This window comes from Carettochelys insculpta, chromosome 8 (assembly GCF_033958435.1).
Source record: "Carettochelys insculpta isolate YL-2023 chromosome 8, ASM3395843v1, whole genome shotgun sequence".
Taxonomy (NCBI): Eukaryota; Metazoa; Chordata; order Testudines; family Carettochelyidae; genus Carettochelys; species Carettochelys insculpta.
This window is the reverse complement of record NC_134144.1, coordinates 7,632,625-7,657,293: the sequence shown is the minus strand read 5'-3', so window position 1 is coordinate 7,657,293 and position 24,669 is coordinate 7,632,625. Positions and strand designations below refer to the sequence as shown.

Below are 24,669 nucleotides of genomic sequence, written 5' to 3'. Positions count from 1 at the left end.
GATTGTACTCACCATTTGCTATGTGCAACTCTATTAATCTAATCATTTGGATCCTTCAAACTTTGCATACACAAATATCACAGCAAATCTCTGTCTCCTTCATATTTCTGAATTCAACAGTTTTGTTTCAAATTCTGCAAAATTACTTACTATGCACAGCACGCATGGAGTGTAGGGATCCCTGAGGCTAGGAAAGATACAGGTTGAACCTCACTTGTCTGGCACTCTCGGGACCTGACTGGTGCCAGATGAGACAATCTGCCAGACCATGAGAAGTCAATATTGTCTAGTAAATTACCAACACTTCTACTGCTTACTGGGCTCTTGGAAGACATTTAGGAGTAAATTAGAGCTAAATAACAGCACAGAACAATGAGAGCCAGGACTGGGGGCAGTAAACAAATTTTATGGGGCCATGGGAAACTTGGCCCAACCCATGATAAGTGGTTGTCCAACTAACTAAAATCATGCCGGATTACAGAAGTTGCTGGACCAGGAAGTTCTAGAGTAGAGTTTCAACCTGTATGAGAGAGATTATAGGCATAATGGTAACAAATGCACAGACTGCTTACAGCACAAAATAAAGTCTGTGCAACATCATTAGACAGTTTTCAGGCAGCAAAAACAAATGCCAGATGACCAGTTCAAAACAACGAGTACAACATAACAATGAAAACATCAGAGCCATTAAACATGCATTGGTTGTACTTTAATCTACTACTGAATGCTGAGCCAGTGGTCAAAACCCCAGCCACAGAGAAAAGAGAAGACCTGAACATTGAACTAGGACCTATAACCAGAGTAGAAGTACAGAAGCTGTTGATTGGTAAAAAAAAAAAAAAAGTGGACAGGCACTAGTTCTGGCTAACATTCAACAGAAGTTCTTGTCAGACTTGAATAACAAAATAGGAATTTTGATAGATGTCTTAGAAAAGACACAGGAGAGAAAAACAAATAAGTAGAAATGGGCCATGTAGCAAAGCTGTCAAAGAAATGTTATCTCAGGACATGTGCTCTTATGTGAATTAGGTACTTTTGAAATGTCTCATCTTTAAGCTCCAGGCACCCAAGTTTGAAAAATGTTGGCCTGGAGTCAAGAGTGCCATTTTGGGAGGTGGGGGCACAGCAGCTGTGTGCACCAGGACACTGCTTGCTCTTCTTCCCACTCCCCTTACTTTCAGGAAGAGAGGGGAAAGTACATGGCTTGTGTGTGTGCCTCTTACTCCTGGCTGGTGAGAGGAGGAGGCAGGGGAGTGATTCATACAAGCTGTGTACTTTCCCCTTGCTCCTTGACAGGGGAACAGGAAGAAGAGCAAGCAGTATCCAGATATGCACAGCTGCTGCCTCCTGGAATGGCACCCTTGCTTAGGGTTAGCTACCATTGAACAAAATGCCTGAAATAATAATAATTTTGTAAAGTTGCGTATAAAAAAGTACCATGAAATAAAAAAAAAAACCCTGAAAATGGTGCACAATATTTGAGTGTAGAAGTCAGAGGAGAAAACAAGGGTACTCATCCTTAGACCCAGAACTATGAAGCTGGGTTGGTCCACTGGTGCATAGTGATGAGAAGCGTGGCAGATATTAATTGGTTTCTTCCTAAGAACAGTACCAAAATCACCCATGTAATTTGACTGCCTCAAACAGGAGTCTTCCGCATGCATTTGTTGAGAAAACATAATGAGAATGTGCCTAAGAAATAAAAGTAGTGTTAATTAATTGGCACAACTGCTACCAACTTGGGGAAACTGCTTTGGTCTGCCAGCTGGCTTCTTAACACTAATGCATCTAGGAGAGTCACTCTCCAGCTGCAGAGAAGGAAATCAAAAGGATAATTCCCAGAGTCCTGTGGTCAAATTCAACATTGTCATAATACTGATGGAAATTGGGAGTAACTTCAGTGACACAAACTCTGCAGCATGGTAATGGTATCACTTCAGAGTAGTTTAATTTCATTAATCTCTCCCCTTAATCCTACTCCACTGAGTGCCAAGCGTAAAGATCCACTGTAGAGGTACTATGGTGCTTCAGGGCTGGTTAAGCTGGTCCACTCAGCTGGGGTGGAGAACAGCACTGGGAGTCTGGAACGAGGCAGTCAGCTGGGGAATGTAGCCTGTGGCTGTGATCTCCACATATGTGCACAGAGGCAGGGTCAGGCCAGGAAGTTACAAATGCATCATCCTATCTGAGTTCAGGTTCAGTGAGACCTTAGGCGTCTTTGGAGACTTGGGGGCAGTAGGTGGCAAGGCCAATACTCTTAATTGTAGATCCTCTTCTCAAGCTGGACCCATAACTGGTGAGCGTGGTTTCATGCTCTTTAATGAAGAAGCTTGATAATATCCCACTATAGGTAGACATGATGCTTGCCACCCTTAACTACACACAGACCAGATCCAAACACTTGGCACTAACAACCTTGGCTAACTATGAGGAAGAGTACAGAAAGCATGATGGAGGAGTAACCAGTCCTTGTGTGTCTACACTGACTCTATTGCATCTACCAATGACACCTGTTATGTCATCATGCCTGTGGGATCTTACAAGAGTAAACGACGTAGCTCTCCCATGTGGTTTTTTCCTGCTCTGTAACCAGCAGATTAAGTTAAGAAAGGGAACCACTTCCCATTCTTCCCCAGGGGCTCTAACATGTAGGCTACGTCTACACTAGAGAGTTTTGTTGACAAAACTCACAAAGCATCTACACACATTTTTTTTCTTTTTTTTTGTCCACGGTTTGTTGACAAACCTCGGCACATCTACGAACAGTGTTCTGCCTCTTTGCGATGAGGAATAACGCCTTTGCCCACCGTTACTGTTGACAAAAAAGCCATGTAGATGCTCCAGGGGTCGCTCTATCAACGGACAGGACTTTCAGTTAACTAGGCAAATCTGTTTGCTGAGAATCCAGGTGGCTGTTCTGTCAAGAGTGTGGTTGGGCAGTCTGTCCACTCTCTGTTGAGAGAGCGGATCGCTCTTTTGATCTGTTTTTATGTGTGGATGTGATCTGTCGACAGAAGTTTTGCCAGAAGATCTCTTCTGACAGTAAATTTTGTCAACAGATCACTGTAGTGTAGATGTAGCTGTGGACTCCCATATCTGATCACCTCTCCTAGTTTACTTGTTGCCACAGCAACTAATTAACATGAGCTCTTAAATTTCTATGCCCACTTAGTAAAAGCACATGTAGTTTCTAAGATTCTGTGACGCCTAAACTTTCACACAAATTTACATAGCTGCACAATCATTTTGTATCCATAAATAGATAATCACAATTTGTCCATAGAATCTATGCTAAAAAAGGATCTAAGAGCTTGTGACATACACAGCATACATTTGATTGGGATAGCCCAGCTCAGACTGGTCTGGCTGGGTTCCATATCACCCAGTAGATAGGAGTGGCATCTAAGCCAAAGGTAAGGCACATATGTTTCATCTTCTGCACTGCCTTCTATTCTGATGGTAGCAATTCAATGTTCAAATCATTTTACCAAGTCCTTTCAATATCGGTTCAAACAACTTGTCTCAAGTCTTTTTGTAAAGCACCAAAGTAACATATTCGCTTTCCCTTAACTCTTGACAGGTGATAATAAGGTTCTCTCGTTTCTTTGAGCGACATGATTTGAGGGCTTTTTGTATACAATTACTTAATTGCAGCTATTTTAGTTGGGTGACACCTGTGCATGAAAAAGGAATAGTATTTCAACAAGTTTTAAGAAGCTGTCATTTTCTCTATCTCCAAAAGCTTCAGTACATTTTGTTATCCCGTTTTAGTCATTTTTTTAAATATAGCTGGGTTTAATTTCATATCTATGCACAACATATATAGAGAGAGGTTTTAGTTTTCCCAGATATATCAAAAATTTATATTAATCCTCTGTATTTGGACACAATCTGTATTTGTTGTATATGAAATTTTATGTTTTTGAAAAATACAACTACAGGTTGAACCTTTCTCATCTGGCACCCTCGGGACCTGAACGGGGGCCGGACAACAGGTGGTCAATGTTGTCCAGCACATTACCAACACTTCCACTGCTTATTGGGCTCTTAGAAGACATTTAGGAGTAAATTACAGCTAAATAACAGCACAAAACCCAGAGAGTCAGGCCTGGTGGCTGTAAACAAACATTATGAGATCACAGGAAACTTGGTCACAGCCATGACAAGTGGTCATCCAGCTAACTAAAATCATGCCAGCTTACAAATGTTGCCAGATGAGAGAGTTCTGGATTAGAAAGGCTTGACCTGTAGCTTGACATTTGCTCCCATGTGGATTTATTTATGCAGCTGTGATGTAACATGAGTCATGCATTTCATGACTAAAACAAAGTTGTTTAAATTAAATTAAATTTGTAATAGTACACATTCGTCCTCTGGTCATGTGTTGGCCCTTTCCTGTGCTAAAATTTCAGAAGTAAACCAAAGGGAAGCTAAAAGACATACAGCAGCAGACTTACATGTTTTCATTCTTTTGTCCTGAGGTTAGTAAGAACAAGGGGTACATTAATTTAGGATGTGATTTCTATAAGAGCTTGGTGTTGACGTAGCTCTGCTTCCACGGAAGTCAAAGGTAAAACTCTCATTAACTTCAGTGGGTGTACTGATAAATCCATCCTTAAATGCCTTGTTCATTCCCTTATTTTCCCTGGTTTTTTTTTTTATTTATCGTGAGAAAACTAAAAGAAAAACCAAACTGTAACAGGAGAAATTGCAATTAAGTCTGCTGCTGGTTGCACTTGGTCACTCTTAACAGGTTCTTCTATTTCAAAAGGTTATACTGATTTGATTCCTTCTACTTAAAATAGGGAAGATCAGTGGGAAATTCTCCAACCAAATGGAATGAACTTTTTTAAGTGCCACTACTGCAGCTGTATAAGTGAGAGACAAATAAAGGTGCCTACTGGGAGGCAAAAGCTGTTGAACAGCTCCTGAGTTGCGGGATGCAGGAACAATGAAATCTGACAGGCTCCTGAAGGAAATGAATGCTCACAACTCACTATGAGACTTGATCCCTGTACTTCAAGCAGTTGTGTCCCATTTTCTTCAGAAAGGAGAGAAGACCGCTTTAGGAAAGGCTCTCTCATTATTAGCACCATATGAGCCATTACTGTGCAACAAACAATCACATATTCAAAATGGATTCTTCTTCACGATATGGGTGCAAATCGTATGGATTTTTCCCTGGGCACAGCTGTGTTCTATATTTTAATCTCCACGCCTCCAGTGCCCCCATCAGATTTGGAACAGCTTCAGAGGCTCGGGAGACCATAACTGAGGCTTGGTCTACACTAGGCAGGTAAGTCAATTGCAAATATGCAGTTCTAGCTACAGCAATTACGCAGCTAGAATCAACTTATCTGCAATTGACTTACCTGGCTGTCCTCACCAAGGAAGGTTGATGGGAGAGTTTTTCCCATTGACCTCCCTTCGTCATGATGGCGAGGAGTACCGAGGCAACTGCCGACCCCTGATAGGTCAATTTTGCGCTTCTCCATCAGGCACACAACAGTGAAACCCAGAAGATCGACTCTGAGGAGGTCGATCTTCTGGGTAACACAGATGTGGCCTTCAATAGGTAGCTTCTAAGGGATAAGATACAGTAGCCTGTTTCTAATGCCCAGTATCCCTGAGCTGTATGAGCTACAGTTCAGCCCCTCAAGCCTTCAGCAAATCTGGATACGGGGGCTTGTGCCTGGGCTCTCCCTAGTTGAGAGCCCAGTTAGGAGGACTGGGTTACTTAATCGTACTCTTACGAATGTAATTTATCCCACTATATACCATTTGCTCCCTACCACTACGGTTTCCCTACCTCCTCTGCACATTAAGTTTCATATTATCACTCTAATCTGTGCAGAATAATAGTCGCACTGAGAAATGCATTTCTTTTACTTGCCAAAATATCGTTGATTACTGAGTCCTCAATTGTGGAGGACTATCTCAACTGGTTAATACAATTCTACATATGCTTAAAGTCTGGAATAGAGGAAATTACTCCATTTAAGGAAACTTGGTTAACTATATCTGTTTTTCCTATGTCCTTTTATTGGTAGGGTTATACAAGAAAACGATTCACTTTTCATCTAAAGTAATAATAACCCTGTTTTTGTACAGTAAATACTACAGAAAGTAATTATGATGTCAAAAGAGAGGATTGTGCCTTAAAGCAGAGAATATGCAGCAGGAGTAAGAAATCCTAACCTTACAGAACCTCTCTAGTAATAAATAGGAAAGAGAAAATACAGAACATACCCATGTCAAAAGAACTGCCTCTAGACATTTTTTTTTCCAAAGGAGTCAATGAATTTTTAAAGAATGCCCAGTAAGAAGGGAGAACTTGCACATAATCTTCTAAAGCTGGAACCATGGAACACCTGGGATGTTATTTATTTTATGTCATGTTGTGCTGACTACAATGCTATAAATAAAAACAGTACTTACATCCTGAGCTGCCATTTGTTGGAACCAAAGTGAAGTTGGAAGCCCGTGGGTTACGTACAATATCTTGCCAATGAATGGTGTCAGCATAGCAGAGAAACTTGTTCTGCCCAACGTATACGCCTCCATTCAGTATTTCTGTATCAAAGAAGAAAACAACAAACTCTTCAGTGTGGAGATATAAAGCTGATGTGCAGCTATGGGTGAATTTTGACTTGGAGAATTTAGATGAAAACTTTCTTCCCCCTTTTGCCAACACTTTCTCGGAAAAAGCTCAGTAAACACCATTGATGATTTTGCTCAAAATATTTGGCATTCCCTTGATGAAAGTCCGCTATTCTTGGAGAGCTGTCATCAGAAGAAAAGCGGCCTGTCAGCTCTCAAAATTGAGTTTTGCAATTGAAACTGGTTCAGCAAAAGATTCTGCAACACGTGCTTTGTTTTTGTTTTTCAGTACAAGTGGGTGAGTTAAAGCCTATCTGCTTTTTTATCCAAAATGCACAACATTTCTAGCATGGAAAACCCGAGGGGCGAGATTTAGTGCAGTGCTCTCCAGTGGTCTGGCACAGAACTCGTACCACAAGGCAAGGAAGAGCTCACATTGTTTTAAAACACATTTGCACCATCCTAAACAGGATTTTCCAGTGAGGAAATGTTATCGTTGGAGTAACAAACTACCGCGAGAGCCTGTCTGAATGGTGATAGCCTATCTCAACCCCCTACACATGCGATGCTGCCCACATTACCTGAGGTGACGCGCATGTGCTCCAACGTTACCCTGAAATGCACCTTTCAATCCTGGGGACACCGCAAATGCCAGGGCTTTTAATGGGTTCCTTTGTAGGTGACCATATTTACCAAAGTAAAATGAAGACAAAAGTACCTGAGCTACCTGGCATCATCATTTACCTGAGTGCCAACCCCAGCCTGCCAGAGGGCTGTCTTGAGCCACCTTGCATTGGTGCTCGCCCAAGCCCCATGCCACTCAGAGCGGCGGCTGAGTGTCTGAGCCCGTGCTGCCCTAGGCTGGCTGCCCAGGACTAGAACTGAGTTTGTCCGCCTGAGACATGGGCTGACTGCCCAAGAGGTGCCACCCATCAGCACCCTCCAAATGTTCCCCCTTGCTCTCCCACTCGCCTTATAGGGATTTCTTCCATTTACCCTTGCCAAGTGATCAGAGCAACTTGCAACTGGGATAAACACCCATTGTTTGCCAAAAAATGGGTTAGGATATCTGGAATGAGACTTAAAAAAAGCCAAAACAGGACTTATGGTCACTCCAGTCCTGGGACAACATGCAGCTGTCCTCAGAAATCCTTTCCTAGCTTGCATCTCCTTTTACAAGGCTCCCATCCTTTCCCTTGGCAGAAAGGGGCCAGACGAGAATGAGGATCTCACTTCAGGGGGCTCTAACCTGACAGTTATTAATGTTTCCTTGAGCATAAGAACTGTAACTTAGAGCAAAGCAAACAAGAGAAGCAATCGAGTAGGCGGAGAAAGGCAGATTACCTACAGCCTCCCTGACCACCATGAAACAACCTTAAGTTCCTTTTTCCTCAGTGTTGGCTGGGAGATTAGAATGACAGCTCCCTTAGGGCATTTTATGCTCTTTAACTGTGCAGCTGGGAGCTAATCCCTGTACAAGAAGAATTAGAAAGTGATGCTCACAGTGGGAACGTACTTTAAGCATTACTTGCTCAAATATTATTTTTACTTTTTCTCCTTTTTTCCTTAAGCATTTTTGCAAATTTGTGATTTTACTAGTATCTAGTCCAGGGGTCAGCAACCCCCAGCCTGGGTGCCAAGAGAGGAATGCAGACCAATTTTCAGCGTCATGCGAGGCAGGAGTTCAACCCTGCTCCTCGTTCCCCAGGCATCTGGGAGCTTGCTCAAAGCCAGGCTGCCTGTAGATTAACAAAAGATGAACTAATGCTACCAGCCACCACCTAAACAGTAAAGCACTGCATCTTTATTTATTTATTAATGAAGCTGTTGTAAGCAGGACTATTACTGAATTTAAAAAGTATCACCAGCACTCGCACCTTACACAGAGATAAAACAGGTCAAATTTCGGCACTCCGCCTCAGAAAGGTTTCTGTCCCCTGATCTACTCACTACATAATTGTGCCAATGCTAACCTTTTTAAAGCATTCCTTATTTCTCTATCTCCTTAATGATCTGATTCCTCAAATCTCAGTAGAGAAGGCTATTACACGCCAGGTGGAAACAGCAGCAGCATTTCTTTTCTTTCTTTTCAAAGCAACATCTTTTTACCTTCCAGAAATCCTGCTGGTTCCACTGTTCTTTAGTATTTCAAAGCATTAGATAAACTTTTAGCCATGCAACGCTCATTAAAGTTAATAAGAGCTGTGGAGCTAAAACCCCATCAGCCATTCAGTGTCACAGATGCAAGTCCTAACACAGAAAACGTGAAGGTTGCTTACAAATGGCATCTTAGAATGACATTAATGGGCACTATTGCTGTTAGGAGTGTCATCCTTCTTAAGAAGACTATAAAAGTCAATCTTGACTACTTAAGTTCATTTGTAGGATATAGATCCAGATAAACTCTTCAAAAACTTCTCGGGAGAATATTAACATCTACAAGCAGTAAGGAAATAAGACCCAGCATTTTTCACTAAAAATATCAGGATTAACATACCATGTAAAGGAGATAGTCTCCATAAAATAATGTATTAAATAAGAGATCACATGCAAACTCCTCTTTCCTCCAAATTAATCAGTTACCGGTACTGACATTTATTTCTAGGAAATCTCTGATTTAAGAGCTTTTCTTTTCCACTGAAAAGGGGCTTAAAATAGAGACAACAATAATTATTTTACACAGAAAGGAATCCAGATTAGAGGTAAACTTCTGATCTGTTTCTATGATATTTCTATGATCCCCAATGTATCCCACATGGCATCTATTCACAATTCTGCCTCAAAAGAGAGACCAATTTTGAAGGACATTTGAAAACATGATTAGCGAACATTTCTCCTTTTTGTGCCATTGACACAGGATTAGCAAGTCCCCTCTATCCCAAATCTTAGTCCAGAAACTTCTTTCCAACCTATACATTTATTTATACATGCATTAATTTGAGATTGTGTATCAAAAATGTTTTCAGTTAGCTTGATAGAAAACTTCTGTATGTTCTGATGCACTCAGCAGCATCTTATTCTATGAGAAGTCCACTAGTTCAGATGGGAGAAAGAACGTTTGAATTGTGAGTAAGGGTGTAAGAATCAGGCTACCTCCCCATAACTGCAATCAATCACAGGCTTTGATTAATGTTAATTTAAGGCAAACATGAAACAGTCTTTGACTTCTATTAGCAACCCTTAATGTCAATTATAAGCACTGCATTCATAGACTTTGAGGTCAGAAGGGACCATTCAGATCATCTAGTCTGACCTCCCGCACACTGAAGACCATAGAAACTCACCCACTCCTTGTCTGCCTGGTCTTTCTGATGCCCTTATTTCCCATTTAACAGTCCCTCTGTCCAAGGGTTATCTCACTGATGTTAACAAGGTCACGCCCAGAGTGAGGCACTAGTAAACTCAAGAAAGTGTCTCAGAATCAGACCTTTATAGATAAGAAAGGTAACATAAATTGAGGTTAGATTTTTCTTTCTTTTGAAATTAGCTTTAATTGAAGATTAATCATTAATTCCTGATGACTCCAGGACAATCCTGGAGGATTGGCAACCCCAGCTCTCCTCCTCCCTTTCTGTTGAATGCACTCCTCTTCCATTCGCTCTTTTTTTCCTCCCCTCATGCCAGGCCCTCAGCTGGTGCAAATCAGCCCAATCCCGTTGACTTCTGTAGAGCTACATTTTGTGCACATTGGCTCAGACATCTGGCCCTGATGCAATTTGTTTCCAGTTGTTCTCTGATACCAAGAGCAACACTTGGAAACACCTAATAAATATGTGTTAAGGAACTAAAGCACAAATGTAATCACTATACAATAGCATTACAGGATAATGAACTCATCATCATAAAATCGCCTAATTTTAATTCACTGCACTGAAAGCAAGATACAATGTTAAATAAGAGAACAAAAGGGGAAATGCAGAGGTCCCAGGTTATGACAACAAGTTGGCAGAGAAAGGTAGACCAAAAAACCCACCTTTTTCCCCTTTCAATATGGAAGGAACACCTGATGCTCCTTTTCACTCAACTCTTCTGAGGACATTAGATCAGGGAATGGAATGACAGCTCTGTTAGTGCATTTTATGCTCTTTAACTGTGCAGAGAGGAGCTAATCTCTGTGCAAGAAGCACTGGAAAAAAAATGCTCACAATGGGAATGTGTTTTAAATATCATTTACTCATATATAATCATTTTTTAGCTTTTGTCGTCCTTGATTTTAAAATCCTTTCTGCAAATTTGGAACGTTATTACTGTCTAATCATCACTTTTCTGCCTAATATAGGAGGTATAGCACTCAGAGATTAGTTCACCGCTGCCTGAAACAACCACAGTATTGTGGATAAAAGTAACCAAGGAGATACAGTATCCTCTTTCTTATCCATGAACATCGGGGAATGGGGGAGTCCAGTTAATCAAATTTTCTGGTTGACAGAGAGTTACACCTATTGGTCAGAAATGTTCACAGGTTACGTGTAGTTGGTAATTTGAACAAACCTCAGAACACTACATTTTCACTTATTACACAACGATAATTACTATACAGGTATTACACTAGAGTTTAACACTTTATTTAAGGTAGTAGACATAACTATGTACACAATGAACATGTACTTGTAAACTTCTTCTGTATTTACTACGGCTGCCCCTCAGCTCCTGAAGTCACCATGTGCTCTGATGCTCAACACAATTTTCTTTTGCTTTAGTCCTTTATGTTTTTGTGTACTAGTGGATGCCACAACTGCAGAATGGACAAAATCAACCGCAACAAAAATCGCACAAATTAAATGGTTATTGCAAACATAACGATAATGGTGCTGAGAAGCTTCTGTAACATGAACCCATGGGATTCTTAACTCTAACTACATGCACGTTATTCTGCTTTTGTACACACAGCATCAATGACCAATCCCAAATACACACACGTTCCTTTGATCTCCCTTTATATGACATACACAGGACATTCTTTCCTGGTGCTAGTTAAACGTGCCGTATATCACTTCATAAGCTAACCTTTGCACACTAAACACTACAACCAGAAATACGTTCCAGATAATTTTCATATTTTTTCTGGTTAGTAAAGAAAAAAAGATGTGTACTGCCATTCATCAAATTATCTGGTTAACTGAGAATTCTGGTTAGCAAAGATCTGGATAACAGATTCTGGAACACAAATCCTGCTGAAAACCTGCCCTGAGATTTGGCTCCAAAAAGAACACCATCTTCTTCTCCCCCCAGAAAAGGCTGCACTGGGAATAGCCTCACCTTCTCTTGCCACTTAATTCCGAACTAAATGTAATACCTCCATCATATTAGAGCTACTTGACTGGTTCAAAAGAAAAAGGAAAATCTTTTCACTCAAATATTTTCTTAGAATAAACCCCCAAGTTCAGCTCACTATGACTCAAGGAGACAACATACTCATTATTTGGAGAGCTGTCAGTCCTTTGAGGAAAAAATAAATCTTTATGCATGTCTAATATATTATGAATGATTACTCATGCAGAATGTCAGAGAAATGAGCAACTCATAATACCTGCTATTTACAAAGTTTCAATCAGCCAGTAATAGAGCAGAACTATTACCATGTGAGTTAGGTAGCCTATCACACAACAATAGTAACTTGTAGCTACGGCAAACAGTAGACAAGCAACCTATTGGGCAAAAATGTGTCATGTAAAGAACATTTATGAAAAATGAGCAAATAGAAACATCAGGATCAGCATGTAAGTGGTTTGCTAACTACTGAAAATGGCTAAATTTACCACAAATAATATTTGTAATGAACAGTTTCACCAGCTTTAATCTTTACCATGGAAGAGCCGTTGTGATGTTAGCACTCAGGATTTAGACTTCATTGTAAAATAAGGCAGAATTGTGAAGGAAAAAGCTCTTATGAAAAAACATACAGTAAATTAGGAGAAAAATAAAACAGAACAGTAGGCAAAAGAAAAGGTTTGTTGCATTCCTTCCCCCATCTTTGTTTGTAAGTTATTCATATTACAAGCGTTCTGTGGAAGAGACTTCTCTCTTATTACCAATCTATTCAAGCAACACAGGAAAGGTTCTTCTGCCAATTTCCTGTGCCGATTAAGTTTGAGAGGTATTTTCAGATCCTGTAAGGTAACTGTGAGAAACTCTGACCACTCTCACTGCTATTTCAAGTGAGACCGTGTGTGCTTTTCTGAGAGCCAATTCCCACTCAAAATATTTTCTCCATTGGGAATAACATTGATACTACTACTCCAGATTAAAAACTTGAAATTCTATCTTGGGATTTTATGAAACCAAAGGGTGGGAGAGCAAGAGACAGACAATGAGATGCCATGTTTTCCTTCACATTTTATTTTTTAGGAAGGTGGAAAATGTAAGCATTCAACAGGACACAAGGTTATCACCAAATATCCTCAGAACAGAGACTGCAAGTCACACGTACAGAAACAAAGCTGGAGGGCAAGTTATTCGTCCTCAGACTTTTCTCTGGAAGCCTAACCAAATCTTTGTTTTATGGTGTATCATGCAAGACGTATCCTACACAGACAAATTAGATATTGCAGACCTAGAGTGCCTGTCCTTAATTTTCAAGGTCAGCATCCATTACATTTGCTGATACCTTTCTGGATGCTGACACTCTCACATCTTCCCCATTATCACCCACCAATCTGTTGTCATATATGCTATTACTCTTACACCCCTGTCATATTTCATCCAGGAAGCTGAATACATCACCCTAGAATGGCTTTGGCCTGGAATTTTCATGCCTGTTCCCTATACCAAGTCTTTTGAGCTGCTAGCACAGTGGATTGCTGATGACCCACTGGGAAAACACTTCAGGTCCATTATTAATAAGCAATGTCTTTAAAGGGTAATGAGAATGGGGTGGTTTCAGAGAAAATAGCTCATACATCATCAGTCAAAATCTGAAGTTTTCGTACAGATGATTTAAGAAGAGTTAGACTGTGTAAAATTGAAATGTCACATTTGTATTGGGGAAATAGGGCAGTTTGTTAATGAAAATGAGAGATTTAACCTTCTGTATTTCAGCTCAGTGACTACTCAAAAGCTCATGGATGTGGATGCTGTGCATCAACTAAAAACCCCGGTCAGCCTTCGATCTCAATTGCACAATATCAAGTCAAGATTATCTGGGTCATTAGCTGGAAGCCAGTTGAAAGCTTGGTGGTAATGGCAAAACATCCTGTATTTCTGCTCCCTGTGATCAGTGATACCTGCTTAACGTGCATGGGGCCAAATTTTCAGAGCGCATAACAACCATCCGATCTCATTGTAGCACCTATGGCCAGGTTTTCAGAATCATTCAGCATCCAACCTGACACACAGCAGGAAGCTCTTTTGAAAATCAGGCCCCACTGATGGATGACAGCATCTTTTGAAAATTCTCGCCCTGTGCACACAGAGTCAACATAACCTTAAATTCATAGGACTTATTTGCACCACCTGGTTTTGGTTTCAGTTTTCTCTGCTATAGGGAAATCAGGAATTAATTGCTAATCAAGCTGATCTCTTTTTTTTAAATGCAAGTCCTCTTACCCAGCACAGGAACACTGAACTTAAACAAACTGAACACGTTACTCCAGCTTTGATCACTAAACGTGCTGGATTTCCGTCAACTCTTCCATGTGTCTTCTGTATTAACAGGGACTTGTAAAATAGTGAGTAACTGAATGTTAGGTCAATGAGCCTCATCTCTGTTGACCTTGTGCAATTCTTTGCACCAGTTGCATAGTGAATCTAAAGCAGTATTGCCCTGATTTTGCAGTGGTGTAAATTACCATAGAAGGCTTGTGGCAATGCAGAGTCAGAACAAGCAACTGGAGACTACAACAGAAGCAGCTAAATGAAGCAAATGGAACAAAAAAGAGCATAGCTACTATCATATTTTGTTCTGAGCAACGTGGCTTAGGAGCGTGATTAAAAGTGAACACCTCACGCATTCTCTCACTGTAATTTATTCCACTGGGGTTGGGGGTTTGTTGATGTAGTTAAACTTACACTATTTTGACTTAGGCCAGGTCTACGGTAGACCTGAAAGTCAAGCCTAGATACGCAATTCCAGCGGCAGCTCTGGTGAGTGACAGATGGGGGGGGGCACTCGGAATGACACAGCCCGGCAGGGGTGAGTGGGCAGTAAACCCTTTCATTTAAAGGACTTTTGGGAAAGTTGACCCCCCTCCCCCACTATTACTTCAATAAATCAAGAGTTTACTGCATATAAGAAAGCTGGGAGGGGTTTTGTGAGAGAAGGAGTGGACCTGGGGTGGGGGCTGAGAAGTCAAAATGAAGACATTCTCAGCTCATCTTATTTTTCTTTTCTTTGTTGGAAGGGGGTAATTTTGGACCCTGCATAATATGCAAACTGTGGTCACAGTCACCAGTAAATATGTCACCCAACCAATAACACGACTTCCTAATAATTCGTCTTTTCACACCTGATTATTGGATTGTGCTCATCTTTGACACTCGTAGCCAACAGCAACTTGCTGAAGCAATGAAAGGATTACAGAGACCAAAAAACACAGCTGTGGCCCTCTGAACATCTCACAGCTAGTTAATCGATTACATTTCAAGTGTGTTGCTTCCCTGAGCCTGCTTTCTGCTCTCAGAAGGTTAATCTGAGTGGGCTGAATGCTGGTAGGGTAGCAGGGCCAGGAGAGAAGGACATAAAGTTTGAATGCCTGACTAGCACCACTCGTCAACTAGGGAGAAGAATGGCAGTGAAATACTGCCTCCTTCCAAACTGGCCACAGTAAGCCAGCAGGTCTGTAGGCTAACGTGATAGAAGGACTGTTGGGGTGTCACAATCAGACCTCTAAGAACTGGGAACAGTTGTTCCTGTCTGTTAATAGTTCTCAGACGTTAATCCTGCTAGCTCCTGTCCATTATGTCTGTGAGCCCACCATTATGAGCACCTCATTCAGTGTGTCTCTGGCTACTGGTGGCAAGTGTCCCATCACAACCTTCAACAAAACACAGGCCGTGTTGTCATAGGTGCTGCTTTCCACTTCATGGGACACTTAAAAGTCGACACTCTTGAACTCCGGCCCATGGCCAATAGCCTTCTGGTCAGTCAAACAGATCTGCTTCAGACAAATGCTGAGGTGAGCTGCAAGACGATAATCCTTTCTGCCCTATCCCACTGGATCCAGGCCCTATTTCTTCCATGGTTCATCTGGTGTTGGTGCTACGATTACTGCTTCTCTCAGATGACACAGAACATTAATTCAGTGTGTGGTTAACATCATTAAATGCGGGTGGCCAGTGCAGGGGATTCCGCCCCTGGTCACCTCTGCTTGCTTGGAGCGTCAAATTGCTGTTATCAAACCTGCAGACCCTATAAGGGGCCTCTAGACAGGACCTTTCAGGAGCAAGTTAGCAGATCAAAGCCCCCAATGTGGAAAAAGCCACTTGGAAAGTGTGTCGTGCCCACTGCTCCAGTTGTGTTACTAATTGGGAACAGAGGGTGCCCTGTAGTTCTCTTCATGGGTGCGCTGGATTGAAGTCGTCTTGTCCCAAGCACACGGAGAACCGTCATAGATTAGGGTATGTTACCAATCACTAGTCAGTCATCGCTGAGGACAGCAGGACATGTCAGTGTTTTCTGTCTCCCACTGCCCTGTGGCAGACCCATCCCATCCAGATCCCCAGAGACCCTTCCATGAGTGAACAGGCTGAAACCTTTCTTGGCAACACTCAGTAGAGGCTGTAGAAGAGAGGAGGGGCTATGGAGCAAGCATCCAATAGCAGGTTCACCTCATCCACACAGGCCAGCCCCAGGAGAACAATCTAACAGTCATCTCTGAATAGTAACAGAGAGGGAGCCGTGCTAGTCTATACACTATCAAAACAAAAAGCAGTCAAGTAGCACTTTAAAGGCAAGCAAAATAGTTTATTAGGTGAGCTTTCGTGGGACAGACCCACTTCTTCAGACCATAGCCAGACCAGAACAGACTCAATATCTAATATGGTATGGCATGGTGTGGTTCTGGTCTGGCTATGGTCTGAAGAAGTGGGTCTGTCCCACGAAAGCTCACCTAATAAACTATTTTGCTTGCCTTTAAAATGCTACTTGACTGCTTTTTGTTTTGATCATCTCTGAATGTTTGCAGTGCTCTGTCCTCTTGCAGTATGTTTATTCCCTCGGCTAGTTCATTCTTAGGCTGCCAATGTAATACTTCCCTCTAAATGCTTTCCATTTTCAGGCCTTTTTCTTTTTGATCAAACCCTCCAATGTTTCCCGTCTGCCACTAACAGCTCTCAGAGTTTCTCTCTCCTTACCACTGAGATATGTAGCTGGGAGACTGTCCTTGCTCGTCTAGCATTGGCCCTTCGTGTGAGACGTCTTGAGAGTAAACGTAGCAAGACAGTTTGCTACTGATACTTCCTTTCCAGGCATGTTAAATGACTGTCATATCATCAGCATCATTGAAGATATTTATTGGGGTTGGAAGTGATGAGGGAAGTGGGTTAGGGAGATGGCACATGAATTCAATAGCTTTACACTATCTAGAAGGGAGTGATGTGATGTTATTGGGACTTTCATGCTACACAATGGCTTTGACAAGCACTTCTCATATTAGTCTTGCTTAACGCACTTGACATGAAGGCAAATAGCCTTCTATCTCACAGCGGAACTGCCCCACATACGGCCAGCAAGGCAACAACATGAAGAAACTTTGTAAAATAAACAAACCGACCCTAGGAACTTGACTAAATGATCATTTCCTTAAGACACACTGATTGTCCCAGCTCTGTGGAACTGCTTTCTTTGCAAACAGTCATAATGCGGCTATATCCCGGGATAATCCTGCAGCACTGCTACAACTGATTTCAGGTGTGTTTCAACAAGGACATATTTCACCAGTCAGTAGATATAAGCCAAGAGCAGCTACTGGCTTCTACTTGGGATGGATCAACTTTCATGTCAACTTTAGCAAATGTATGACCTACATAAACTACTTGCTGGATGCCAAAGTGAAGTCCATATTCACTCAATCTGAAGTTTATTACAATCTCTTTAAATAAAAGTTCGCATTTCCTTTATATGCTGTTAGCCAAGATTGCGAGACAACATTGATTACTAGAACAGGAATTTCAGTTAAACTTTTTAAGGATTGATGGGCTTGTGCATTACTAGAAAACAACCTATATTGGAACTATGTTATGGGCTATGAAACCACCCTCTGATCTTTAGCAAATTGAGCACTGAGAAATAACTGCTGGAGTTAATTTTATGTGATACAATACCACCATGACGGCGGCCACGTAGATTGATATAAAGAGTGATGGAGAATTGAGTAATGCAGATCTAAGTTGATAGTAATAGTCTCTTTGTTCATAACTAGGAACATATTTAATTATTTGTCTTCTTTACTAACTGCTACTATGCCATTGTTTTTTCTGCTCCTATTTTTTGTATCATGGTCATTCAACTTTCATTTTTGATAGAACTGTCAGAGGAATTTGCTTTGGTGCATGTACTACATTGATGAGTGATTATTCTTGTGCAAATGTAGATGGTACTCACTGATCTTAGACCTAAGAATAAGTGTGAGATTTCTGCTACAACAGTATTTTTAGCTATCCCATTTTCTTCTGATCAAAATTACTTCAATTATCCCAATTTTTAGCTTCTTTTATAATTTAGGATTAAAGCAGAAACAGCATCCAAAATAGAAGTACGAACAGGAAGATGATTCCTATTTGTCTGAACATAGTCACTTCAATTTATTTATAGAATCATAGAACAAAAGAACTGGAAGGGACCTCAAGAGGTCGTCAAGTCCAATCCCCTGCTCCCACAGCCGGCCCAGTGCCATGCAGATCATCCCTGACAGATGCCCATCCAACTTCCTCTTAAATATCTCCAGAGATGGAGATTCCACAATCTCCCGAGGCTACTTATTCCAGTGTTAGTCACCCATACAGTTAAGAAGTTTTCCTAATGTTCAAGCTGAATCTTCCTTGCTGCAATTAAGCCCGTTGCTTTTTGTCCTGTCATCAGACGTTAAGAAGAATAATTTTTCTCCCTCCTCCTTGAAACGCCCTTTTTAGGCACTTGAAAGCTACTATCAAGTCCCCTCTCAGTTTTTTCTTTTTCAGATTAAACAAACTAAATTTTCTCAGTCTTCCCTCATAGGTCATGTTTTCGAGACCTTAAATCGTTTTCATTGCTCTTCTCTGGACCCTCTCCAATTTCTCCACATTTCTTGAAATGTGATGCCAAGAACTGGATGCAACACTCCATATGAGACCTAATCAGCAGAGACTAGAGCAGAATTATTTCTCATGCCTGTCTCACAACGCTCCTGTTAATTTGCAGTTATTATGTAGGCTAAATCCTTAGCTAATACAGACTCACATAGCTCAGCTGATGTCAATTGAAGTACTCCTCAGATCTAAATCAGCTTGGGAGATGACTCTACATATATTGGTGATACATCAGATCTAATCAGTTAAGTAGTTCATATTATGGACTAAAATTCTATTTGGTTTATTTTTCATGAACACCGTTAGTATCCTGCAATATTCACAGGTTCCCATTCCTATTTTAAAGTAAAACACAAACAACTCAAATGCCATAAACACATCCTCTTCGTCTATATTTGGCTTGTTGGCCATTACTCCTGTTACTTCTTCTTTTTCTTTGCTGCTTAATCTGATTCATACCTCTTCTTACAGCTAATCCAGGTTAAAACATTCTGCTAGGACAAACTTCCTTGCCACAGGCATACTGGAGTTGGCTTGATTTTGATGTCATTTATATCAGAGTAAATCAGGAGTAATTCCACTGAATTCAATGAAGTTACAGTAGCGTGAAATTGCAGTAAGATCAATATCTTGTCTAGCAAAGGATACCACTTCCTTTTTTTAATGTGACCCACCATATGTTAGGATGCCCCCCCATCGTTTCTGATCAATGCTTCTGCAGCCTTGTTTGGGCCACTGGCTATTTCCATCCCCATCACTAATTGCAGAACACACTTTATTCCTGAACTAGGAGCTACATATTCTAACATTACCATCACTATGTAATTAAATGTATTTCAATGTATTATTTTTGCTTAAGTAATCTGTTACTTTTGCTTAAGCTGGATTCAACCCTGATAAACTACATCCGTTTCAGACTTTCTCCTAGGATATTTTAACAGTATAGCATGGACAATGCGAGAAAGAGTGTTCTGGGAAAAATTAGGGGGATGATGAACTAGAAGGATGATCAGCTTGAGACTCTAGGAGAAGCCAAGGCTGGACAGCTTATGTTTGAGATGGGCTGGATGAATAAGAATGGGAGATGAACAATAAGCCAAGAAAACATGGAAGGACGAAAAGACCTGGAAGACCTAGGATAGTACGGAAACACTCTGTGAATAGAAAAGCACTCAAACTCCATGACATATGACCATGGACCTGAATGACAGGGAATGATAGGCATACCTCTGACTTTATGGAAATGAGAAATGGAGTCAAGAAGTGAAAGTAAATGAGACAAAGTTAGAAAGAGTCAATGCTTAGAACCACCAAGACTAATGTTGGGGGTGGTGGGGGACAAAAAAAAAAACCTCCTGGAGTTCTGAAGGAAGTGGACAGTGGATAAGTAGGACCCAGGAACAGGCAACGTGATGAGAGCATGGAGAGGGTTTAGACGAACGCGGTAGTTACTCAGCCTCTGCAAGTTGAAATGACTGTAGCTGTGCTGCTTTTCCCCCTCTCTTTAAGGTAAATGGAATTTGAATGTGTTTTGTAAATAAATGTATTATGCTAGAAAACATCCTGAGTTTATGTTGGCATTTCCTTTCCCAGCGAGAAACTGCAAAGCCCCAGAATTGGTCAGCAAGTCAGAAAAGTGACAGGAACATTTAGATGATAAAAGCAGGTAAGCAGCTCTCGGTTATTTATTTCCTCTCTTGGTTTAATAGCTTTTCTTCCCTGCGAGCAACAAAAGTTCTGTTCAGAACTGCACATAAAGTCAACATAGGCCAGCAGTACTTGTACAGCTAGCTAGATTCCTGGTCTTTAAAATATTTGCTTGTTGGATACAGGGCTTATTAGCTAAATGGAAAAAAAAAGTCTTTTACAAAGGACTGAGATGAGGAAGAGAAGAAAAAACTTCTGGAAAGTCAAATCTCATGAAAGCCAACTAGTGGCGTGCCCCTGAGCAAATTCCTATCACTAAAAATTAAATTAATTTACCAGTTCTTGGTTTCACAAGATTTCCTGTCACAGAGAGACAGTATAATAAGAAACGATCTAAAAAGAGAAAAAATGGGGGGAGGCATGTTTTCCAGAGGACTCCTCAGACACTCCACAACTGTACAGCCTTCACAACCTTCAGACGTTAACTTGTTTTTATATTTTATTCATTTATTCTCTCGGCTTCATCAGCATGCAGCCAGTTGGTATTCTATTCAAGGCCGTACCAGAATACTGATGCTGGAAGGAACATATGCACTAAGTTGATGTTAATCAATATTCAGAATACTATGCATCAAAAATGCACTCTGAAAGGGCTATTTACTGCCCTTCCAAAAGGTAGCTGAGTCATTGCAGCTCTGGGACTGGTCAGACGATGTTGGGATGAGCAGATCTGCATTGCTCCCTGTGGCTTTAACGCTGGTTCCTAGAAGGAAACCATTTTCTTTGGGTCCGAGATGGATCCATAAAATGGTATCTAACCTACCTCTACTGAGAAAACTCCACGAGGCTTTCTACCCATGAACGCCAACGGATGCTCAGCACACTGTGCCCATTGCCATTAAACCAGGGAGTACTGGAGCTGCTAATTGACACGTCACCTTGGATGAAAGGCTGAAAGAGATGTAAGGCACTAGCATCTCCCCGAGGGACTTCATAGAGTAGGCATTAAAGGGGGAGACTTAAGGCGGTGAGGAATGTCATATTTAACGCACAATTTCCCCCTCCCCCCTTTTTTTCTTCTTCATTCCCCTTGTACATGCTAAGTACAGAGACCTTTCCTCCGCAATTTACAGTGTGTGTGTTTGGATACTCATATGAGAAAGGATCCTGCCCAGCAATCTACCTGCACACGGTACCTGTAAAAAACCCTTCAAAGACACAAGGGAGAATTCCCCCATGCAGGCACTCTGTGAGAATGTCACTCCCCCAGCCCGAAACTCCTGCACAGGGAATCACGATGAAGGGGCAAAACCAGAGGTAGGATGGGTTGCCTCCAGGAAACATGACAGAGTTGACACAGGTGTTCTACAAACTTAACTGTATTTTAACAAATTTTTTCACACGCCAGAAGACAGAGAGGCGTCTCATAGTGTGACATTTGGCAATCCAAAGCAAAGGCATTTCTGAAGTACATATTGTTTCTGCAGACCCCTTTCATATGCTCACATTCCAGTTGTATTAAAACACCCAAAGCCAATTTAACACCTCTAGGAGTCATTCTTCTGGGTGTGATCAATATTTACTAGTTAGGGACTGCAACTCATTCTGCACATCCGCCATCTGTCACAGTTTCCTCCTGATCTGGTGACAGTCCTGCAGCTCAATAGATCACGCACAGAGGCACCATCTTGCAACACCCATTCGTTGTCCTCATGTGCTAATTCCAAGTGTTTTTCTTCCATTTTCACTCTCAGCCCAATTGCTGCTTCCCAGCAGAGTTGGTGATAGACTAAAGCAGCAAAAAGTGCTTCTTAAAAAAACAACAAGAGGGAGTTGGGATGAGGAATTCTGCTAACATTTGCAGCAGGGCTTGCCTTCTTCTAGGGCTTAAATTATTACTGGATACAGAGTTGTAAGTAAATTCCAAAAGAGAGCGGTGCAAAAGAAGAGAAAGTAAATTCTAGGCAGCCTTACTCAGAGCACTTCATTCCTATGGAAGCCCCTTGCTGAAGACGAGGCTCTGCAGTGAGGGATGGAGCAGGGTATGTGAGATGTTTAATAATAGTCACTCTCCTCAGGTTCATCTCTTTCTCAAATCCACTGAGATTCTGTGCTGGAGATAATGGTGAGGCTGCCTGAATTGTCACAGGCCCTGTCCTCACACACAGCATGAATGCAGAGGAGAGGCTGTCGCAGGCTGCCAGGTACAAGCTGGAGGGGTGCAAGGTAGTCAGAGTGTGAGAGGATGTCACTAGCTTTGGTGTTTTCTTGGGAGCTAAGTGCATCTGTTGGTTTTAGGTGTCAAAATGTAGCTCCCGCATGCAGGCTGACAAAGCATGCACCAATCATTACAATATTAGAAGTAAACTCCATTAATTTAAATCCCTCAAAGCTTCCTCGTCAATAACTCACACAGGAGATAATAGAATCCAGGATGAGTTTCATTAAGCTCCATGCAAGATGTCAGTTTTCCATATCCGATGTACAAATCAGGAGCTGGCTTAAAAGAAGGATGCAAATGCTTAACCATCAGGCCTGTGTCTCAGGAGCAGTCTGTGCTGCATTTGATGTTACAGTCTAGAAGGCTGGAGTTATTCCTAACACTGCCCCAAACCATGTGGAACTTCCAGTATTCTGACAAACGCATTTCATTGTGAGTCCACTCATCCGTCACCTCTTTGATGGCAGACAGAGATCTGAAGGTCTGGAAGCTTTTCATCTGCAGCTGACTTTCAGCTCACGCAGTGGAGATTTGAACTCACATCCTTTCAAAGGGCAGAAATGGCATGCTAGACATTGTAAAGTAAAGCTATATGAGACTACATATGGATAAGGTTTCTTTAGGGGTCATAGAGAAACACCCCTAATATATTAGAAGGCAAGAGGACAACAAAGACACAAATATGCAGAAGAATTTTTTACGATGCCTTAAAAGAACCCCTCCCTTTATTAAAAATTCAGTTCTTTCACCTGTGGTGAATTAGATTCACCTACAGAGATAATTGTCATTTCTGAGTGTATGAAATGATTCTTATCAGACAAGAATAAACAGGCCACTGAAAACGTCTCAAGGCTAAAACAAATTAAGACGCTTGTACTTTAAATCAGATTGGGGGTTCCTTTAGAATTTCCCACTTAGGCACATAACTCAATTTTGTGTTTACTTTCTTAATTAATACTAAGATTTGTTCCTTTTTTTTTCCAACTTTTTTAAAAGGGTTGCACCAAATATCTGTTAGTCTATAAGGTGCCACAGGACTTCTTGTTGTTCTCAAAGATACAGACTAACACGCTACTTCTCTGATACTCTGTACCTCAGTTCGTAAACAATTCCTTCTGAAAAACAAATTATTGTACATTTTAACAGGCCTGAACCTTGTGGGGTATCATTAAATACTCCCTATCAGTGTTTCCTCTTGTCTTTTCCACCCATGTGCAGAATAAATTTTTATGTGTGGTGAGGCATGTGTGAATGTGCACCCCCAGCAGAAACAACACCACCAACAATAACTAGCTCTGGGTGCTCTGCTAATCAGCTGGTGACATTTGAATTTCTTCTGACAAGCTGCAGAAGTGCACAGCTTATAGGGAACACTGCTCCCCATAAATATGACACCAAGCCATTCATAACCACTCTGAATACAGCCTTTCAACCCGAAGGGAAGGTGGACCCTGTTTGTTGGAGTTCTTAGCCATTTTTTTAAAGATAGCCAGATAGATATAGGAACTTTCATTCTCAGGAAGTGGTGGGACTCGTTTGTGCCTTCACTGAGAAACTAAAGAACGACCGCATCCAGAGACCCATGTGGCAGCATGAGTAGTGCCAAATTAAGCCAGCAGAGGGCGCTGTGGAGCTGTGTCCAGTCACAGTGATCATCAAGTGTCAGAGAGGTAGCCCTGTTAGTCTGTAGCTTGGAGAACAACAAGAAGTCTTGTGGCGCCTTATAGACTAACAGATATTTTGGAGCATAAGCTTTCTTAATTCATACTAAAATTTGTTACTTTTTTTTAATGTTTTTAAAAAGGTTACGCCTTCCGAGGCAAAATCTCTTCCCTTTTAAGCTAATGTCATAGGGGAAGACGCAGACCATTTCGAAATGTGGCTAAACTAATTGCTAATACCTTAAAGAAGGCAGTAAAACAAGCTTCTCTTTTGCTGCTGAAAGATTTTTCTTACCGCCAGTGAGGTCAACATCATTT

General features: G+C 41.3%; 1 protein-coding gene across 5 annotated transcripts in view; it reads right to left on the bottom strand.

The window, feature by feature from the left end:
- ERBB4 (erb-b2 receptor tyrosine kinase 4) overlaps positions 1 to 24,669 on the bottom strand; it is a 932,933-nt gene that overhangs the window by 287,163 nt on the left and 621,101 nt on the right. For all 5 annotated transcript variants that reach the window (XM_075001177.1, XM_075001174.1, XM_075001176.1 and 2 more), the window contains one exon: positions 6,439 to 6,573. In XM_075001177.1, the coding sequence (XP_074857278.1) occupies positions 6,439 to 6,573 (135 nt within the window). The remainder of the gene's footprint in view (positions 1 to 6,438; positions 6,574 to 24,669) is intronic.